The sequence below is a fragment of the Egretta garzetta genome, unplaced genomic scaffold (genome assembly GCF_000687185.1).
Source record: "Egretta garzetta isolate BGI_Z169 unplaced genomic scaffold, ASM68718v1 scaffold1257, whole genome shotgun sequence".
NCBI classification, from domain to species: Eukaryota; Metazoa; Chordata; class Aves; order Pelecaniformes; family Ardeidae; genus Egretta; species Egretta garzetta.
Window position 1 is genome coordinate 108,569 of NW_009260151.1, and position 20,344 is coordinate 128,912.

At 47.0% G+C, this 20,344-nt stretch overlaps 1 protein-coding gene across 5 annotated transcripts in view; it reads left to right on the plus strand.

The window, feature by feature from the left end:
- The window catches only part of UIMC1 (ubiquitin interaction motif containing 1), a 45,614-nt gene that overhangs the window by 4,078 nt on the left and 21,192 nt on the right, over nt 1-20,344 (plus strand). For 4 of the 5 annotated variants that reach the window (XM_035897120.1, XM_035897122.1, XM_035897123.1 and 1 more), the window contains exons 2-7: nt 3,059-3,149; nt 8,415-8,539; nt 8,861-10,018; nt 13,549-13,628; nt 16,171-16,259; nt 17,200-17,279. In XM_035897120.1, the coding sequence (XP_035753013.1) occupies nt 3,059-3,149; nt 8,415-8,539; nt 8,861-10,018; nt 13,549-13,628; nt 16,171-16,259; nt 17,200-17,279 (1,623 nt within the window). The remainder of the gene's footprint in view (nt 1-3,058; nt 3,150-8,414; nt 8,540-8,860; nt 10,019-13,548; nt 13,629-16,170; nt 16,260-17,199; nt 17,280-20,344) is intronic. The other variant, XM_009641711.2, reaches the window with a different exon arrangement.

The following is a 20,344-nucleotide window of genomic DNA, read 5'->3' on the forward strand; positions in this document are numbered from 1 at the left end:
ACAGTGAAATTGCTCATAAGAGAGCATCATAAATTAAACTGCAGATCCTGACACACAGGAAGAGAATTTGGATTCCTTCTGGCCATTATACTTTAAATTGATGGCAAAGGAGGAGAGATGCTATCCAGGCTGGCACTGAGCAGAGGTGCGCAGTTCCCACCTCGCCTCCGCTATAATAATTAGTTTCCCCTGGAAGTTGTGTGTTGGAGATGACCTTGTAACTAAGAGTATTGGCTGCAGTTTGGGAATATTTTAATTGATTAAGATTATTTTTGGACTAGTGATCTTATTAGAAAGGCAGTTGGTTGAGTGGCCCCCTGAGTTCCTATTATCCTTGTAGACAGATGAGCATTAAAAGGTTGGGTCAGAAAGAGCAAGCCCTGTTGTCTTCTCTGAATTTTCTTGGCCCCTTCTGTTTCTACCATCCATGCCTGCATTTATGCAGAGCACTCCAGGGCCTGCGGGGCTCTCTCCCAGCAGAGGTACAAACAGCCATAAATCCTAATTAAAAGGTATGTTTTATTTTCTGGGTTTAAAAATAAAGAAGATTTAAGAATTCTCGGAATTGAGATGTGTGTGTATATTTTGGCCCATCAGGATTAATTGGATTTGCTTCAGCGGTTCTCTGTACCGTGGCTGTTCGGTAGAACGCTGTTAAGCAATTTAAACATCTTTCTCAAATGTATGAGATTCGTACAACACATGTCCTGCAATAATTTTTCTCCTGCCACTGGTGTAAATGTTGAGATTCTTCAGGACCCAGCACGGGGAACCAAGGCACATAGTCAGCTGCGCAGGGAAACCAGGCAGCCCGCCCGGCGCTGGGCATGCCATTCCCCTCCAAGCCCTGGAGGTGTTTGAGCCTCGTCTTGTCCTGTGGTGCATATTGTAAATGTGTGTCTCTGTTCACAGAGCAGACACTGGCAGCCGTGTAAAGTTTGGTGTGCTCATAAATCACGTCTGTGCCCTGGAAGAGAGCTGCAGATGAGAGTGTCAGGGTTGACCTTCCGGCAAGTGCAAGAGTGATGAGGGGAAGATTGATGCCTAGAGAGAAGAGCTGGGGATTTACAGAGCCTGCTAGGATTAAATTGCCCCTGTCTTAAGCTGGAGTGGGTTTAGCACTGTTAGACAGGGCTTTGGGGGAGAGCGGGAGAGCTGTTGCTTAACCTCATCCAGCATATAATCCTAGTGATCCTGATACGATCCCACAAACCATTCCCTGCTCCTTTAGGTGTGAACTGCCCGCAAGGTCAGCATAGGGCTGCTGCTGCAGACACAGGCAGAGCAATTCAGAGTAGGAGAACCTGTGACTTACGGAAGACTGGAGAAGGGTGACGTGCCAGGGCCCTGGAAGAGAGAGGATTTCACCTGCTAAGCATGAGCTAGGCAGGCTCAGAAGTAGAGAGCATCCATCTTCTAGCAAGAAAGAATCTGGCTGTGAAGCAGCCGTTTGGAGACACAGGGCCAGATCTTAGAAACAGGGTACCAAAACCAGGCCGGGTGGGGAAGGAATCAGTCAAAGGAAAAAAAACCCTTAGGTGCAAGCATGAGTGTGTGTGTGTGGACTTGCTGAGCATGATTGCTGCCTTGTTGTGAGCTGATTCTTAAATCAGTGGAAGTGAGAAATGGCATAGGTATTAGGGCATGTAAAAGCTGTAACATATTGGCATTTCAGGAAACCACTTAATAGTATGTCTTGCAAAATCTTAGTTGGATAAATAATTCAATTTGGTCTCGATAGTAACATTCCTGGATTGAAATCCTGCTAAAAGACTGTCAGCAAAAGCTGGTGATGAACAGAAGAGAGGCTCTTCTTGGGGGAGATGTAAAGCTGAGGCCAAGAGGATCAATATTAGGTCTGTGTGTGTTTTAACATCCTCATTAATGATCTGTAAGAGGGAGCAAGTGGTGTATAGACATTAATAAAATCTACAGATAACACTAAAGCTGGAGGTGTCTTGAACAAAACTCAGCATAGAGGTGCAGTCCTTTGGACTTCACAGGTTCAGAAAAATGGGCAACAGACAGCAGAAATAGATTACACTTGAAAATAAGCAGTGTATCCATTTGCATTAAAGTGCCCCAAACCGCGTGCCCCATCACGAAGCCCCCCTCCTGGCACAGGAGGTGGTATGAGGCACAAGTGTGTGGCCAGTTTGCTGTGAGTCTCACGGACAGCAAAACTGACTGCAGCTGCAGACAGAGCCGTGTGAGCCCCCTTCCTGGCCAGGCGTGGGTCTCTGCCTGAAACACAGGGTTTGATTCTAATCCTACCTGATTTAGAGAGACAAACTGGAAGGGGTCCAGTGCCAGCCTTCGGTAATGTGTACACCCTCGCTTAAGCCGTTAGGACAGCAACTTGCATAAATGTGTGCCAATTAAGCCTGTGACCATTCTTGCTGCAGTCAGTGCGCTTAAAGCAGCAAGCGCTTTGGTTGTTCGTGTGGGTATTATTCCGGGAGGCCTCGAGATGACAAATTTCTGAAGTATTCAGGCTTCAAAAATGAAACACTTGTGCCAATACAATGAGAGGTTAGCACCAGGAGTAAATACAGCAGGCTCTCCCACCCTTGAGGTGCGTTATTGGTGGGTCCCCAGAAATGGTTAGGATTCTAGTTTTGGTCACCTAAAATTGTCTGGGCAGAATAGTAGAAGCTGCATGGCAAGAAACAGCCCTGGCTTACAGGTATGCGATGTTCAGTTCTAAAAAGGTTTTGGTTTTCTGCTTTGAGTGCTTACAAATACCAATGTTTTAGCAAGGCCAAACAAATTCTCTAAAATCATGGGCAGCAGGTGCAGTGCATGGTGGTGACTGGCATGAAGTCTATTGTCTCTCCTACTTCTCTGTTTATGTCAGTCTGTAACTCTTTTTGCTCGTTATGCTTATCACACAGCTTTTAATAGTTACAGAATGTGCTTGAATTATGTTTGAAATTCAAATTTCACACAAATAGAGGCTTGTTCTTGAACCAGTGTTTGTGTCGGAGTAGTGGGGCGGAGGGGGCTGGTAGTATTTCATACATATTGTATGCACTCACCATATTTTTTTCCATTACAGCAGGAGTCAAAGGAAGAGACTGGATTGCAAAAGAAGAGAACAAAACAGCAGCTGGATAGAACGAAGTTTGCTGCTAAAAGGAAAATTGCACGTAGGTTTCAAGTGTGGGGCTGGGGAAGCAGACTGGTGCTGAGCCGCTTCTGCTGTTTGTGTTAGAGATTATTTCCCTGGCAGAAAGGCTGCGATGTGGCTGGGGATGCACAGCTCTCAGAGAAGACTGTTCTCAGGGGTAAATTTGCCTTTCTGAACAGGGAGACCGTCACTTGTTTGCTCCCCAGCGGAGTGTGCACTTCCAGAATAAGCGTGCGAGGGTGTCTGTACCTCACCTGGGTTTCAAAATTGGTTGAAGCCGATCTGAAAGCACTGTCAGTCACAAACTGCTTTCCCGTTCAGGCCCCTCTCCTGCTGTCTTTCCCTGAAACATCATGATGCTCTGACCTGGCAGTCGCAGCTCAGGAAAGATCTGAGTTGCAGCTGACAGTTCTCCGAAATCATCATCTTGTAGCGTGGGGGCAGCTGGAGAAACCAGAAATGTTGGGCATCATAAGGAAGGGTGTTAAGAACAAGAGATTTGTTTTACGTCATTTTGCTGTTATATAAAACGTTGGTGCACCCACATCAACAGCGCTGTGTGCAGTTCTAGTCTCTGCATCTCAAGGACACGGTGGAGTTAGGGGACATCCAGAGAAGGGCAACCCAAGCCATGAAGGGGAGGGAGCAGCTGCCTTATGAGGAGCGTCTGGAAAGCCTGGGGCTGCTCTGGTAGGAGAGGAAGGTGGGATCAAAGTTCACATCAGGAAGGCAGTGCCTTAGCTGAACACAAAGCTGTTGTTTACCAGCCAGGGTGCAGTCGGTGGAAATAGCAGGAGACAGATAGGTTTAAAGCAGGTAAAGGAAAGTAATGCTTCCCACAGTATGTAGTGAACTCCTGCAAGTTTTTGTCACAGGAGGTTACTGGTTAGTACCAGCAGCTTTAATAAGGGATTAAATGCATTCATGGACAATAGGTCTATAAACAGATGCTGAAGGGAACAGGCTGGGATGTTCCCACTCATATTCTGCAAACAGCATTTTTGACTGCTGAGGATCTATGAGCAGGAGGGACCTCTGGGCATGGCCAGGCTTGCCCTTACTCCCCTTACAGCACCACTTGTTACAGTGGCCAGGCCGGTGGACCATGGCTCTGCCCCAGTGGATCTGCTCTCCCGTTCTTGCGCTCTGTGAGGCAGCAGTCCATCTAGTATGTTAAATTCAGAATGTTTTAAAGTGGGAGAGATGTCTCCTGCAAAACCCAAAGCAATCACTAAACAAAATGGAGCACGCCAGTGCTCCGCAAGTAGCAGCAGTTGGGCTTTTCAGTCCTCAGAGGGCTTGTGTGAATTAAATTGTTTTTAATAGAGGCCTAAGGCCATAGCATGAAACAGCCTGGCTCTTTGTGGGAGTTGAAACCCACTGTGCGTGTCCTCTGTTGGAACAAGTAAGATAGCAAAGTCAGAGATGGGGGAAGAGGTCTTTTTTTTTTTTTTTTTCTTCTTCTTTTTCTTCTCTTTCTCCCAAAAGAAATGGAACACAAAATAAAAGCTGAACCCCCCTTGGAGTTGCTGTTAAAATGTGACCAAACATATGGTGCTAAGAACAGGGAGTTGCTGAAGTTGGATGTCCTCATTGCATCGTTGGGCGGGCTGGGTTTTGGGAGCTGCTGCTGTGAGAAAGGTGTTCCATGTGCTCCAGAAAATCTGCGGGAGGCAGGGCTGGCTCTCTAGCCATTGTATGATGGAGGAGTTTTGCTGCGTTTCTAGATATTGGAATTCTTTATAATAGTTTTTCTCTTCCTGGGGCAAAAGCTGCCCTTTTTTTAGTGTGCACACCTGCCTCCTTGAAGCACAGGAGGTTGGGGGTGCCCAGTGCCGCTCGGTCAGAGAGCGGTTGCTTGTTTAAGCATGTGTGATGGTGGGTCTGTTCTCTCATTTATGGGAAGCTATAATTAGACTTTTGGTGTTTGCTTTTAGGCAAATTAAGATTTGAAGTAGTAATTATTTTTCTCAGTGTCTTTAAATAAATTCTTTGAATTGCGAGGCAAATTGGTCTTTTGTAAAGATTCGGTGCTTCTGGGTAGAGCAAGTTCTTTCTCCTCAAAACTGGAAAATTTCTGATATTTGCAGGCTCTAGTTATAAAGCGTATCCTCCCATTTTTGCTTTGTTGTGGTTTTATTCATTTTAACGTAAAGCCGTAACTAAAATATATCTGTGACGTTTCATCCTGACAGGATAAATGGAAATACAAAACCTAAAGAAGTCTCCCTCTTTTTCCGGAGGAAGTCAGTGCTTTAAAGCACATTTGAATGTTTTTACTGTAATTGCACTTTGGATATGTGGAAATACTGAGATCCCACATTTCCATTATTTTTGAGTAAATCTCCTATTAGTAAGTGTTAGAACTACAACTAGTGGGGTTTTGCATCTAATTCACTTTGCAAATGTCAAAATAGAACATAAATTGCTTAGCAAATTGCCGTATTAGCATTTAAAAAGGCTCTGAAATGGTTTAATTTGTTTAGGGCTGCAATGTCTTAAAAACAGTTTCTCCCTGACCCCTCCTTTCCATCTGTGGGTTTCTTGGATGCCCTGGTCCCCTGAGAGGCGCTGGGATTTCATGCTGTGTTGGGATGGATATGTGGCGAGTGGATACTGGAGTGTGAGATGCAGAATTCCCAGCTGGAGGTGCCGGCTTTTCCCACCCAGTAGCAAGGATGGGCGTGTGCGAGGAGTGTGAGCTGAGTGTAACGGAGTGTGTCTGTGCAGATGGAGAGGGCTTGTTCCTTCCAAGGGCTGTGGGAGCCCCGGCCCTGCCGGCATGCTCCGGGAGCATGGCTCGCCTTCCCTGCACACTCAGTGCTCACTCATGAAGTGCTCCAGAGGTCTCTTTGCACACACTGGTCAGGGGCTAATGCAACACTCTGGATTTGTAATAATTGTAAATTTTGACCGGTGCAATCAACATCAAGTTTAGTAAAATGCACCATGCTGAGAAATTATCAGATGTGGAGCACAAAATACTATCGGCTCCAGACTGCTCAGCTTAAAGCGGGTCAGGTCTCCTGGAAGGCATGAGCAGAACTGTGCTTTGCTCTCCCCACCGTAATGCCAGGTGGATTTAAACTCCAGATTTACTTGTCTCTGGTGCACCTACTCAACTGGAACGTGCACTAAGTGCATTTTGTTTGTCGCTGGTTTCTTTGCCAGAGGCAGCATTTGTCTGGCACGTTCCCTGTCCCCAGAGGGGAAATTGCTGTGCCAGGGAGGGAGAAGAAAACAAAATGTACAGTAGTAACTCGCCAAAAAATGTTTCTTTTTATTAAGCTTCATGGATGTTGATAGTCTGAACTGGTGAACACACAGGACCCCATTTTAATTTAAGCACGTGGAAGGTCTTGTGTTGCAGGGCACTGATCATGTGCACTGGTTTTCTTGCACATGTCAGAGTTTGCAGGATCTGGCCTGATGGCTGTGATGGTCTGGGCACTGAAATAAATCAGCACACACTTACTGAATGCTTGGGAGGTGTTTGGTATTGTGGAAACGCTGCATATTACTGCTGTTCTTTGGGATGGGAGCTACCTTCATACACGGGGCTGTCGTATGCTTTCCATTAAAGGATGTGTTTTGGTTTTTTTTTTTTCCCTGGTCCCTCCTGGCTGTAACATCATAGCGTGACTTTGTCCAAGGACAAAAGATCCCCACGAGCCCTGAGTGCACTGCAGTCTGCCTTCACTTCAACGGCTGTAACATCATAGCGTGACTTTGTCCAAGGACAAAAGATCCCCACGAGCCCTGAGTGCACTGCAGTCTGCCTTCACTTCAACCTCTTTCTTAATTTTTAAAGAAATAAAAAAAAAAAAACGAACCTAAAGCGAAGTGCTGATTTAGTAGGACATGTAAAGGAATCTATGGCTGGTAATCAGAACAGTCCAAAAATGCTTCAAATCCTGCTTGGGTGGGGGAAGACCAGCCTGTCATTAGCAACGAGCTGGGGGAAGGGCAAAGCAAAGCCAAGCCTGCTGCTGTCTGGATGCACCTCAATGCAGTCGTGCCGTGATGCACAGGCTGTGCTACAACCAGTGCAATCCCAGGCTGCTTCAAGGGAGGCTGTGCGGCTGTATTTTGGTGGCAGCTGGTAGGAAGAGGTTGGGTTATAAAATGGGAGCCTGCAACTTCTGAATGCATCTTTATCTAGGGAAACGTCGGTCTCTGAAACTGGCTGCAGTAAAGGCATGTTTTGTGCTTGGGCGGCCTTGCTGTTGCAATCGCATCTCTTAAAGCTCTTCTAGCCCATCAGAGAGCAAGCCTTTCGGTTCATGCATGAGATGGTGCGTGCAGGATTCTGCCTGAAGGAGGGAGCAGGTTTTGAAGGAAATCTGTCAATTTTTTTTGAGTGAGAAGATGTATTTTTCAGCTCCTGAGAGTGCTGTTGAGTTGTTTTCCGAGCTGCACTCCATTCTGCAGGCACTGTATATTTTAAGCATAGTGAAAGTGTTGGATTGAGTCTAAGTAAATAAAGTGTTTTCCAAAGTAACTAACTGCTTTGTTTCTGAATAGCCAGTATCGGTTCTGGTTTGCTCTGAGTGAGGAATATTTCAGGAAGAAATTTTCTGCTGAAATAGCAGTTACAATTGTAGGAAACCTGTTTCCCATGCATGACTGACTTAGTGATGCAGTGGAGTGGTGATGTGAGCAGAAGGGGGATGTATGCATGTGAAAGATCCTCCATAATACCACCGAGCAAGTAACATTATCCTCCACAGAGCTTTCCACCTGCAGCTCAGGGTGAACAACATGTAGCTCTTTTGCTCTTGGGTAGGTCTCCTGTGGTATTGCAGGTATCTGTGTGTCAGAAGGCAGTGAGATGTGCTATTTGGCTAGTAAAAGAGTGTATTAAAGAAGATGTGTTCTTTATCCTGCCTTGCTGCTAAGCCTATCTGATATAAAAATGAGCATGCTTTAGAAATCTGTCCTTTTCCTCTCTCCTGGAACATGCGTTCTGCGGCTGTAGAGCGTGTTGTTTGATGAAGGCAAATAAAATGTCCCATTGCAGTTAATATACCCAGGGAGTTGGAGTTTAGATTGCCGTAGAAACCCTCGCTGAAGTTCCTGACTTGGGTTACTTTTTTCATTTAGTGTTGCCTGCTCCCCATTTGGTGACACCTTTTCAGGAAAGCTAGAGTTTAGATGTTTTGCTCTGCATTCCTCCTGGGGAGGCGGGACCCTTGGACATCTCTCTCAGCATGCTGGATATATGTTGAGTGTTTACATACACCTTCAGCTGTGACTTGACATTATTCTTTTTCTTCTGCTGTAGAGATGACTGAAGAGGAGCAGTTTGCACTGGCCCTGAAAATGAGTGAGCAAGAAGCCAGACAAGTGAACTGTCAGGAAGAGGAAGAGGAGGAGCTCTTGAGGAAGGCCATTGCTGAGAGCCTTAATGTAAGTGCGCTTCTGTGAAGAGGCTTACTAGGGTTCTTCAGCAACATTGCTTTCTGCGCTTCCTTTGCCACACTGCGAGGGGGGCCTAGCTATTTCCAGCACAAGCTGGAAATACAGCAGTTGCAGAGTAGTTGTTTTGTACCATTCCTAGTGAGAGGCATAGGAAGTCTAACCTCAGCTGTCCCTTGTTTTGGGGTACACAGTTCTGATCTGGGGGGGTTGTGTTCTGCAGTTTGGGTGATGGCTGCCTGTTTGCTGGGGGAGGCCTTGCTCTGCTGATAGAGAATGTGCCTCTCGGAGAATCAACCTTTTGTTTTCCAGAGCTGTCAGCCCTCAGACTCCTCTGATGCAACCCCTCACTTGCCTACAGAAGCACTGGGCATGCGAGGCCAAAGCCAGCCCGCTGAGAAAGAAGGCTCTGAGATCCTGGGAGGTCTGGCACTTTGCCCTGACACCCCTCGCTCCGAGTGCAGCTCCCACTCACAGAGCGCCAGAGCTGATGGGAACGGACAGATGGATGTCACCCGGAGCCCCCTGGTAGTGTTGAGGAGGTTAAGCCAGGAAATCGTTGAAAGCTCACTAGTATCCAGCATAATCGTGTCTCCGGGGAAGGGCCAGCCTGTGACAAGGTCAAGTGAAAAGCCTTCCTCACCAGTAAAAAGTGATTCTAGTAATGTGGTACCCAGCACTTTTGGAGACAACCTCATCTCTTTGAGTCCCACCTTTGGTAGGGTGACTTCAGGCTCCTGGCGACTGACACCTCGGAGACTGTTCACAAGCCCCTCCAGCTCTTGCGATGCAACAGGCCATGAACCAAAAGAGCAGCCCCTGCCCTGCACTGGCCATTCTGCGCAAGAAGCTAGTGCCGGGAGCTCAGCCATGCTGTGGAAGAGTTGGACCATGGAGCGGTGTAGCAGCCCCAGGAGGAGTGGTGGAGGAGCAGGTACCACACACACCTCGCAGCCCGGGCACGCTGCCAAAGTCCATGTTTCCACAGAGCGAGCAGAGCAGAACGAGGTGTCTGACAGTACCCCTGAGCTTCACATGCTGAATGCAGCGGAGGAGAAGCAAAAGCAGGAGGAGGCGAGAGACACAGTGCACTATTACTGGGGCATCCCCTTCTGCCCCAAAGGGGTGGACCCCAACCAGTACACCAAAGTCATCTTGTGTCAGCTGGAGGTTTACCAGAAGAGCCTGAAGCAGGCTCAGAGGCAGCTGTTGCATAAGAAGGAGTTTGGTAACCCAGTTGTGCCCAGTTCTTCCTTGAGCCAAAATGAGCTTGGGAAAGGAGAGCAGATAAGCAGGGAGAATGGAGTTGCTGATGATACAGAAGATGGAGACCCAGATGGGCAGAAAGAATCTGAGAGCATCACCTGGCTCCTCCCTTCAAAGAGGAGGGAGGCAGAGAGTCCAGGGCATAGCATAGAAGAAGAGAAGAATTCCACTTCTGATGATGAACCGACCACCAGCTACTGCCAGGTAAGACCTTTGCCACTGAGCAGAGGTTGAACAGTCCCGCTCTTCTGTCTGTTTTAGGGTTCAGTCCCTTCTGCAAGGCAGGCACTGCTATTTAATGCTTCTCTTCAATTTAGGGACTTCCTCCCCCAGCCACACAGCTTACTGTGAAAGGGAGAGGATAAGCATACAGGCTGACACGCAGCTCACAAATGGTAGGGGCCATCATGCAGCCTGGCAGTCGTCCATTAATGCACCACTGAGATAAAGACTTGCAGCTGACTTGTCCTTCTCAGAAGGGTGTAGCCTGGCAGTGTGTTAGGGTAGCGAGCGCAGACATAATGCTGACCACCGTCAGCTCTGGCAAACCAGCTTAGAAACCCAGAGCCGTGTGGGGAGCTCTGCATTTTCCTTTGCAGACAGAAATGTCCTTGCAGCTCAGCCTTTCCTTTTTGCACCTACATGCTCATCTGCGTCCGTACGTGCTTCACCCTTGCAAGTGCTCTTTTCCCTTGTGGTCCTGTGGTTGTGGCCGGGAGAGGCTCTGTGTGCTCTCAGGCATCTTCTGCCTTCCCCGGGGTGATCTGTCATCACGGCAGTGCTCATCGTCCTTGTTCTGGTGGTTGGGCACCTTCTCTCCGGCTTGCTTGTTGGGTCTGCTAGACGCTAGGTGTCAGCCTCTGTCTCTGTCAGGGCCCTCTTGTTGGAGCGGAAGGCAGCTTTCTGTCACTGCTAAGTTTAAACAGATTGCTAGTCAGATGAAGTATTTATTACTGCTGTATTTTAGGTTTGTGTCAGCCTTTTCCAACCCTCATTTTTCATAATGACTTCACTCCCGGATCATTGTATAACTTTATCTTCTCTATGACTGAAGCCTCAGCTCTGTTGTTCCTGTTTTCAAGTGTATTTGATCATTTACCCTGGTGTTAGAAAGATACTTAACTTGTTTTGTGATATTTATATTCTGTCTTGTAATATTGAGCACTTAGGAAAAACGTCATGTCTGCATTTTCTGGTTGCAGAAAAAGTGCAGAGCAGCCTGTGCTGAAATGTGACTTTTCATGACAGTGCTTTGGCTTGGGTTTAGCAGATACAGATTTAAACAAGCCTTAGAGGTGACCTGCAGAAGAAAGAAACTGACTTGTACCCTTTTTCATTTCTTTAGGATAGATACAAAAGACCTGAAAGGTTCTTAAGGCGAACTGCTTTTTTTCTTCTGTGTCTCTTCCTTTGGAAATGGAGATGTCACTAATCTGGAAGATTGGGGTGGCTGCAGGTCTATGGAGGTGTATGCTAAAGCCCTTGGAAAGCTACAGCAGCTGGGAAGGGCGTGAACTTTTAATCACTATTAAAAATTGTGGGGTGTTTTTTTATATATATTATCCTTTTAATGCTAATACCTAATTAATTTGGGGGGAGAAAAGAGGTTTTCGTGGTGCTGAATGGGAACTTGTAATGTACTCATTCTGACCACAAGAGCACTCTCAAAAAGCCATAAAGTGTATGTAGATGTAGTCTTTCTGATATTTTTAAGGTGAATAAATAAGGAAGGGAGCAGACTTTAGAATTTCAACCCTAGCCCAGAATTTGTCAGTCTTTTATTTGCTTGAGAGAAAATAATTTCTAAATGCCCTTTCATCTGCCTTATCACTCCCAGCTTGAGAGGTTGCTTCCTTCTCTTGCCTCTCTGTGCAGTCGCACGCTGAGACCGGCGCAGGTGATTTACTTGCAAGATCGATATGTTTGATGTTTGCTTGTGCCTTGTCTCCATTTTTTTCTTTCTATCAAATATAATTCCACTGGCAGTGACAAAGGAGGGGCCCAGAGCAGTCGTGTCCCTGGTGTGCTGCCTCACTCAGAGACCCCTGCTGCCTGTACTGCCCTGGGGCTCCCCAGTGCCACCAGTGCTGCTTTGCTGGTGGGATCGGTGGAAGATTTTAGGCTGTGCTGAGTCTAGAAAACATCCATGGAGTCTCAAAGCTGCCCTTGAAAAAGCCTTATGCTATGTGTTGTACCAGTGAAATGAAGGCTCAGATGCTGTGCTCAAGGGAGCCTACCTGTACCCCTGCTTTGAAACCCTCACCTGGAGCTGGCAGAGACCTTTGTGGCAGTGGCCAACTGCTGCGACTGCCACCCGCAGCCAAGGGATGTTGGCACAGAGCAAATCCCAGTTGTCAGGAGATCTCATAGCCTGTGAACCTGCACTGACAAACTTCAGTGCTAATAGAGTCAATTCCTTCAAATTGCAAATAAGGTTAGGGGACTCTTGGTCTTTAAAAGATTGAGAAGCGAAAGACCCAGTTCTGGAGAGTTAGTCTGATGACCTGAGTTAATACCATACCTTATAACATATGTACTAGGAAAACCAGAAACATGGCCCAATATTTGTGACCAGGGCAGAGACATTGTTAAGATATGCGCAGTTCAGGAAAAAGAGAAATAAAACTAAAGGAGGGTGTGGTATTTTATGTTAATGATGAGTTAGGCTGTGAAGAAATGAAGAATAGTGTAGATAAAACAGAGTATTTGGGGGCTGGAGTCACTTTAGGGAAATCTGGCAGGAGGCTTTGTTTTGGGGCTTGCTGGGGAAGTACATCAGCCATCCAGGAGTGAAGCTGATCAGAGTTGAAACCTATGGTGGAAATCAAACTCGGAGAGTTTAATAGACTCAAGGAAGGGGGAGGAAAACCCCTTGGATTTCTTTGAGAACTAGCATGAGAAATTGCAGGCCTGACAGCAAGGACTGCTAATAAACCGTTGTAATTCCACCTGATTAGAGAATGGCAAGTGTAACGTGTATGCTGAAGAAGAAGAAAGAGATCTGAGTAACAACTGGCATGTTAGCCTGACCTCGGCAGTGCATAAGGCTTTTGAAAAAATTTTAAAGGAAAGAATAAACGGAGTCGTAGAGCTAAATGAAAAATTGGATAAAATGCACACGGATTTACCAGCTGTAGATTGTGCAGGTTAATCTGTTCCCTCTCTTTGATGGGACAGCTGATTTCTCAGTCAAGAAAAATGCAACAGATCTTATCTGTACAAAATTTCAGAAAAGTACTTCTTGTGGTCAAACATCAGCTGTACCAGTTGATCAGGTCATCCTGGCTCAGGCAAATAGATTTTAAACTGGAGTAGGTCAGAGCTGCTGAGGTGCTTGAGGGAGTGCAAGGAGACACTAAAAACCTTGGGTTGTTTAGTTCAGCACAAATGGAGATGGAGAAGAGCTATGGTTGCTGCCTACAAGTACATCAGGGTAGATGCTAGGAACAGGCAGAGGGTGTGGAAGATGATGGACAAAGTTGGCATGAATGAATGGCCACAGACTGTCCAGGAACATGTCTAGGCAGCAAGGTAGCAAACAGCCAGGTATCATTGCAGGGAGCTGCTGAAACACCTTGCCAAAAGGAGCGATGGAGGCAAAAAGCTGACTAGTTCGGGATGGATACTTAGCCATTTCCAGAAAAAGATAGGTAACAGATTGGGTGCAATGCCATGGACAGAAACTGATGATCCAGCAGATCCCAGTTAGCTGTGTATGTTGTTTTATATATCAGAATTTTCCTTTCCAGGCCTCCCAGGTGCTGCCTGCAGAGGATGTGGCTGAAGACGGAGAACCCATGCAAATTGCACAGAGGTGAGGAGGGTGATATCAGAGCATGGTGTCATGGGCTCTTCCAGTCTCCTTGGAGCATTTTGGGGTGCAGTCTCAGCAGGGCTCGCTGCAGAGCCTGGCAGCAGGGCTTGCTGGAGAGGCTGTCTGCGGTCACTGCTGTTAGGTATCCCCAGAAATAGATGGCTTTGGAGCAGCGTGGGAGAGAGGTGGGATACAACTGGGGAGAAGAGATCAGTTACTCTTGTTACTTTATAAAATGTGCAAGGTGCATCCTAGTACAAGTACAAGGACTTGATCCTTGCCCTCTGGAGCTAATGTGACATGGTGCAGTAAAGCCGTGGAGATGGGTGGGTGAGCTGAAGGTGAGTTATAGCGATGTTATCACGTGGTCTGTCTGGGAAGGCGCACAGGCAGCATGGTGGAGGGTTTACTGGATTTCTGTGTGTATTTTTATGATCTTGCCTTACTGCTGAAGAGGAAAGAAGGGAGGAGGAAGCCAGACGGCACTGCCTATCAGCCAAAGATAGAGTGCAGTGCTCCAGAAAAGCCACTTCAGCAGATGACAGGTGTGGGACAAGTCAACATGATTTTCTTCAGATTTAAGCCTACTCCTCTTTTCCTTTTTTTTTTTTTTTTTTTCTTCTCCTTCCTGTGGGATGCAATTCTGCAGCAAAGGCTCTGGGAGAAGAAGGGCAAATGGGAGAGGATTCAAGGAGCAAGTTACAAGAGAGGGCAGATAATGTCATGTTTTTAATTTGCTGGGTTTTATAATTTAAACCTGCTTTGGAACAATACTGCCAATTTCTCTCTGATCTAACAGCATTTGGCCTGAGCAGTTAATATCAATATGCAGAGTATGAAAATCCCTCTTGCTTGCACCTGTATAACGAGCTTAAAGCTCGCCTTGGGGAGCAGGAGGAGCCTGTGGCTGCTGTTGCTGCCGAGGCTGATGAGCCTGTGACAGCTGAGGTCTGAGCTTGTGTGCTTGCGTGGAAAGCACCGAGGTGTGTGCTCTGCAGCACTGGCCTCCCGCCTGCTTAAGGCAGAAGAGGCCAGGGCTGAATATGAAAAGAGCAGGACCTCTTTCCTTTGGCATAGCTGATGAGGATTAGTTTGGGACGTTCCACAAGCTGCCCAGGAGCTTCTGGCTGTCCCTCTTGGGGCTGGGATGCACCTGGGTGCTGCAGCCCCTCCTTTAGCAGCTGGCACATCTGCAGCAAGGCAAGAAATGGCTGCGGTCTTCGCAGTTTTGTGCACATTAAGTGTTGCCATCTGGCTCCTGGTAATTTGCCAAGCACAGTCCTCTCTTGGGTGAAGCTCAGGCACCCTGGCCAGCAGCCCTCGGCAGCACTTCATAGGATAACACAGCTCTGAGCTGTCTGGAGGTAGCGAAGCAGTTTTGGAAGCAACAGCAGTGAGAAGAGGCTGCTTTACTTTCCGCGGGCCGCTCTACCTGATTGTTTTACGCTTTGTGCAGAGCACGGTAGATTGGGGTTTTAATAAATGATTATAGGCTTTGTTACCAGGAGATAGTTGGTGTAGCAAGAAATGTGGTTTGACTTCAAATTGATTAGCCCATTTTATAAATGTCACAGCAAGTTGTTTTGTGTGAGTTCTTTTGAAGTGAGCCCTGATGTTAGACACAGAGTAAAACACGCACAGCCTGGATTCATAACAAATGCTTTGAGATGCTTTATTTAGAGAGAAAAGCCACTTGTGATTTCCTATCAGAATTTTGTTATTTATCATAAATCAGCAGTGGCTGCTCTCTCCTCTCTAAGGCCTGTGGTTGAGCTTAATAAATCTTCTATTTGTCAGTATGGGGATTCGTGTTTTTAAAGTGTGTTCTTGCATACTTGATCAGACTAATCAGAAAGCCACGCAAAGCACGGAGCGTGTCAGCATGGGTGCCAGACTTACTCAGCAATGCCTGCCTGTTTCGGAAAGACACTGTGCAGTGTGGGGGGAGGAAAAAAAAAAAAAAAGGAGGAATCCGAAGGTCAAAACAAGAGGAGCGGTACCCAGTGCTGCTTGGAGGAACTGCCGTGCTAATGTTGTTAGGACTTCGCTGCAGGGAGGCCTTGCCCTGTCTTGCATCCCTGCCATGCACAGCGATAAGGAAGGAAATTAGCAGTGTGAGGAGGGAGAGGGTAATACGGGATAAAGCAAGCCTGTGTCTCTCCTCTCTGAGGACTTCCTTCCCCAGACAGAAAGAAGCACGGTGCTGGTACCTGCACAACTCCCAAATCTTCCAAGAGTAGAAAGAATCAAGAGAGTCCCACGGCTGTGAGCAGGTGGTTTTGCTCCCCTGACATGAGGCAGTGGTACTTCATGCCTTTTTGTCAAGGGCTTCTAGAAGAAAAAAATGTTCCCTTTGGGGTTTTTTGCTTAGGACACTGTTTTGTACCCGTATTTCCCTGTTATCCTGGTCATTTCTGGCTATCAGATATTGACCACTTGGAAATTACAGCATCGCTGCTGTTCTGAACTGCATAAGACAGGCAGGTGTGTGCTGTCACACCTACTGGATTGGAAATTTATATTATATTTATATTTTGAACAGCATCTCCATGTTGACCCCACTTGGCAGTAAAAGGAGCCCAGATATTGCTACAGAAAACTCTGCTGAAGAAGAGATCTCTGTTTGCCCAGGTAAGAGGCAATTGAGAATGTTCTGAATTTTGCACTGAAAGTTACACACTTATAAAATTCAGAGAAAAGAAGAGAATTTTCGAATTATTTGAACAAAATTAGTTTTTTTTTTTCCCCCTCCAGCTCTCTTTGTCAGGGCTGAAATTATTCAGGTAATTTTGTTTGACTCCCTGTTTTTTGACCCTTTCCTTCTGAGACAGTTCTGTGACCGGTGATTGCTGGGGACTTGCTGCTGAAGAGACACCAGGATGTACGTTGGTGCAAAGGGATCGTTCAAAACAAGGTGTCAGGAGTGGTCTCTTCAAGGCATTCAAGAAATTTTTAGATTTTTTCAGTGTCAAGATATGTGTAAAGCATGAGAGCTGAAATAGTTTTTGCTTTATGTTAATTAAACCTGTTTGGGACCAAGGAGTTTTTCATCCTCGGTCTCTTCTACCACGTTCAAGATTTTCCAGTTCAGGGGTTTAAGTGAAAAAATTAATGAAGAGACGGCTCCTGTTCACAAGCAGCTGTAGAGAGAGAGGTCATGATGGTGCTTGGAGGCATATTTTGTTGCTGAGGAAGATGTGGAGGTCTAAAGAAGGTGTGACTGTGAGACAGACCGCAGAACTGGAGCTCTGTTTGTCTCAATGCAAGGGAGAGCTCTATTCTTGCTTTGTCTCTATCCCAGCAAGTGTCCCACGCATTTTCCCTGTGTCTAGTCTCACTCCCCGTGAAGCCGCAAAGCTGCGGTGGCTTTGTCCTCACACCACCATGCTGTGACTTTTAACCCCTCATCCGGCTGTGTTGTTGCACATTGTCTGCTAACGTTTGTGGCAAGTCTAAAAAATGTTTTGAAACTGTGAAAATGCTGTTTGGAAATGGGCTAAGTTACATCAACAAGTGAGGAGATAGTTGGGGGGCTGCAAACCTGTGCTGACACAGAGGTGTTTTTCTGCAGAGACCCAGCCGAGTCCACTGGAAGCTATTGAGGCGGAGAGAGAAGAGCTCTGCTTGGGCAGCAGAGATGAACCTGTGCAGGTAAAAGAGCCTGATGTTGGGGAAGGGTCCTGTTTCCTATCCTGCCTTCTCGATCTTGGTTTAGCTGGGCTGTGCTAGCATTTCCCCTTGAGCAGCTGAGAGGTTAGGCTTCTGCTGTTGGGATCCTCACAAACACTTCCCTCTTCACTTTTCTCCACTACTTCGTAATTCCAGTGCCTTTAGGCTGGGGGCTGTGTGCAGCTGCCTCTGGAGCCTTTCAGTCCCATAGCCGGAGAGTTGTTATCAGTCCCAGCTCTTTCTTTTATACCACACGCGCTGCTGTGCTGGAGGATGCCATCAGTGTGGACAGCAGCGCTGTTGCTCACCCATGCTCAGAGGTGTAGGGCTGTGATGCTCAGCAATGCAGAGGGGCTCCAGGAGCTGAGAGACGAGTCCTAGTAAACCTCAGGCACTCATGTTGTGACGTGCTTTACTCTGTTACCGTCCTCTGAACTTTGGTGTTTGTTCTTCCCAGACCGTCTCAAAGAGGCTGAGAGGGGAGGTTCACCCGGAGAGACTGGGCTGGGATAAAGATGACATTGAAGTGTTGAGGGCTGGTGGTGGTTTGCAGTCCAAGGAGAGTGACCTGTGCTCAGGAATCTTGATTTCTGTGCAGTAATAGTTAATAGCAATAGTAAGTCAGTGGCAGGGCCATCCTCTTACCTCCCGATGCAGATGTGCGCTGTTGTGCGGCTCCTTTCCCCATGTTGTCACACCTGCGCAGCAATTGCTTTGCAGCTGTCACTGTACCGACATCTGACTTCAGTTCCTGCTTCTGATAAAATTCCCTTTGTCTATTAATTTAGAGAGTGATATCAAAGGGGTTGCCAAGTACTCCTCTGGCAGGGTACATGAATACAGAATCGTACAGCTCTTGACAAGAGGATTCATTTGTGGAAAGCTCATTCTGGGAGTCTGCAGCTTGTACAGTGCATCTGCAGCTCCGATGTCTCATTGTCACAGGCCTCTTAATAAACCAGCTTCTGCTCTCGTGTGCCTTTCATTCTGCAGGTAGCTCAAAGCGCTGCTCAGTCAATTAGAGGCTGCAGCAAGGAGAGGCAGTGGTCCTGTGCTGAGATGGGTAGCCACAGCCACTGAAGCACGTTCATGACCCATTTGGCTGTGGCCAGGACACTGCCCTGTCCCTCATGCTCTGCAGAGGGTGCCCCCGGTCTCACACCTCTGCCAAGATGGCACAAGGTAATCAGCACAGTGTTCAGGAGTGGTGCGGCAGGGCTTCCTAGGGATTGCTCAACAACATCATCTCTGGCAGCAGGTACCAGCTGGGAGCCTGCAGCCCTCCAGAAACAGCTACCATGTGCATCAGCGGTTAGCATGAAGCGAGCGTAGACCACTGAGACTGACTTCTTCCTAGCAGATGCTGAGCCAGGACACAGGAGTCTTGTTGTTGAGCTCAGCCTCTAGCATTGCTCTTGGCTGGCTGTTGGCTGCAAGTACTATGTGTTGTAGGCAGTTTCCTCTGCTAAAGAGGAGAGGCAACAGTGTCTGCCTCTGACAAGGGTGGTTGGTTCTGCAGTTGAGGTTTTCCAGGCTGTTTCAGCAAGGTTTTGTACAAGCAGTTTTGGGACCGTGGTGTCTTTTGTTATGGAATGTTGCATTTCCATTTAAAATTAGTAATTTACCATCGAATGTAGGCGGGCAGGGTGTGCGGAATTGGTGATCTCCTAAGATTGCTTTGAAAATGGCAGCTAGAAGGAGCAGTGCCTGCTGCTTTTCCCATCATATTTTTTGTGTGTGTTGTCTGACTATGATAATGCAGGTTTGATATGATCATTCATATTTGACACATCTTGTTTTTTACGACTCCTCTGTGTGACGCCCCACGGTGAGGACTTCGCAAGATGTAGTGACACTGAGATGTGAGAGCAGGGTACGAGTGCTAATGCTGTAAGTGATGTACTTCAACAGCCTGTGTTTGGCTGGAAGAACTCTGTGGCAACTCCTCCACAGAAATCCAGGGCAGAGAGCCTCCCTGGAAATGAGAGGTGTTCCTGGGGCTCAGTGCCTTAGCCTTTCAGCCAGTGTCTGGAAGAAATGTGTTTAGTGAGTCAGATTCTCAGTTTAAGGCCCAGTCTTGCAATTTTTTGCATGGCTCCTCTGAGTCAACAAAGCACCCTCCTTCCCTTTAGGACATAAAAATCAGGATCAGACCCTCATTTGGAAAAGCAAGTAATAAACCGAGTAATATGACAGAGCGCTCCAGTGGCACTGAGCATCTTGGCTGACCTCAATTACTGCTTCCCTGAAATTATACTGTTGGAGGGAAGCCGGCAGCAGTTTTGTTGCATACTGTCTGCATGACACTGCTTAGCCCTAAGAACAGAAGACTCTCCTATATTATTTTCCTATAGGTTTCTTCTACATGGTTAATACTTAAATAACTTTTTTTAATCATTGTGGGGTGGGGGGAAGGTTCTTTCTTAAAAGTGGAGAAATCTTGTAGTAAGCCTATCTAGGCAGAGATCTAGTTATGAGTGAGATGGCAGCAGTCTGCTGCATCTTGGGAACATCAATAGCATAGGGAGAAGGCTGTATCTACACGGGTGGGTAGTGGAGCACCTTTGCAGCTGTGTAACCAATGCAAAAAGAGAATATCGGTAAGTGGTAATGGCGTCCGGAGAACAAACATGGGCTGTGACATTTTGCCCTGGCAAAAAGCCACTGCTAGTAATTCTGTGTGACATGGATTTTTAATGGTATTGCCTCTCTCCTTGATCTGTGTCCCTTCTGATGACTGCTCCAGCCACCTCCTCTGGAGAGGAGGAGCTTCCCAGTGATCTCTCTGGACTCCCTAAAAGCACAGCAGCCTCCTTTCATCCCGGGAGAAGCTGTGTTCCCAGACAGGGCTGCCTGTGTAGCATGGATCATGTCCAGAAACTGATGAGCACTAGTCAGGTGTTGAACTCTTGCTTTGCCCCATGAATTTTCCATCAGTTTTGCTTCTGAGCTTTCCTGATTAATGGAAGCTTTGCCATTTTTCCGCGGTGGTACAGGTGATGTTTGCCTTAAATGGCATGCACGGCTGTGCAGGGAGGTTTCATCAT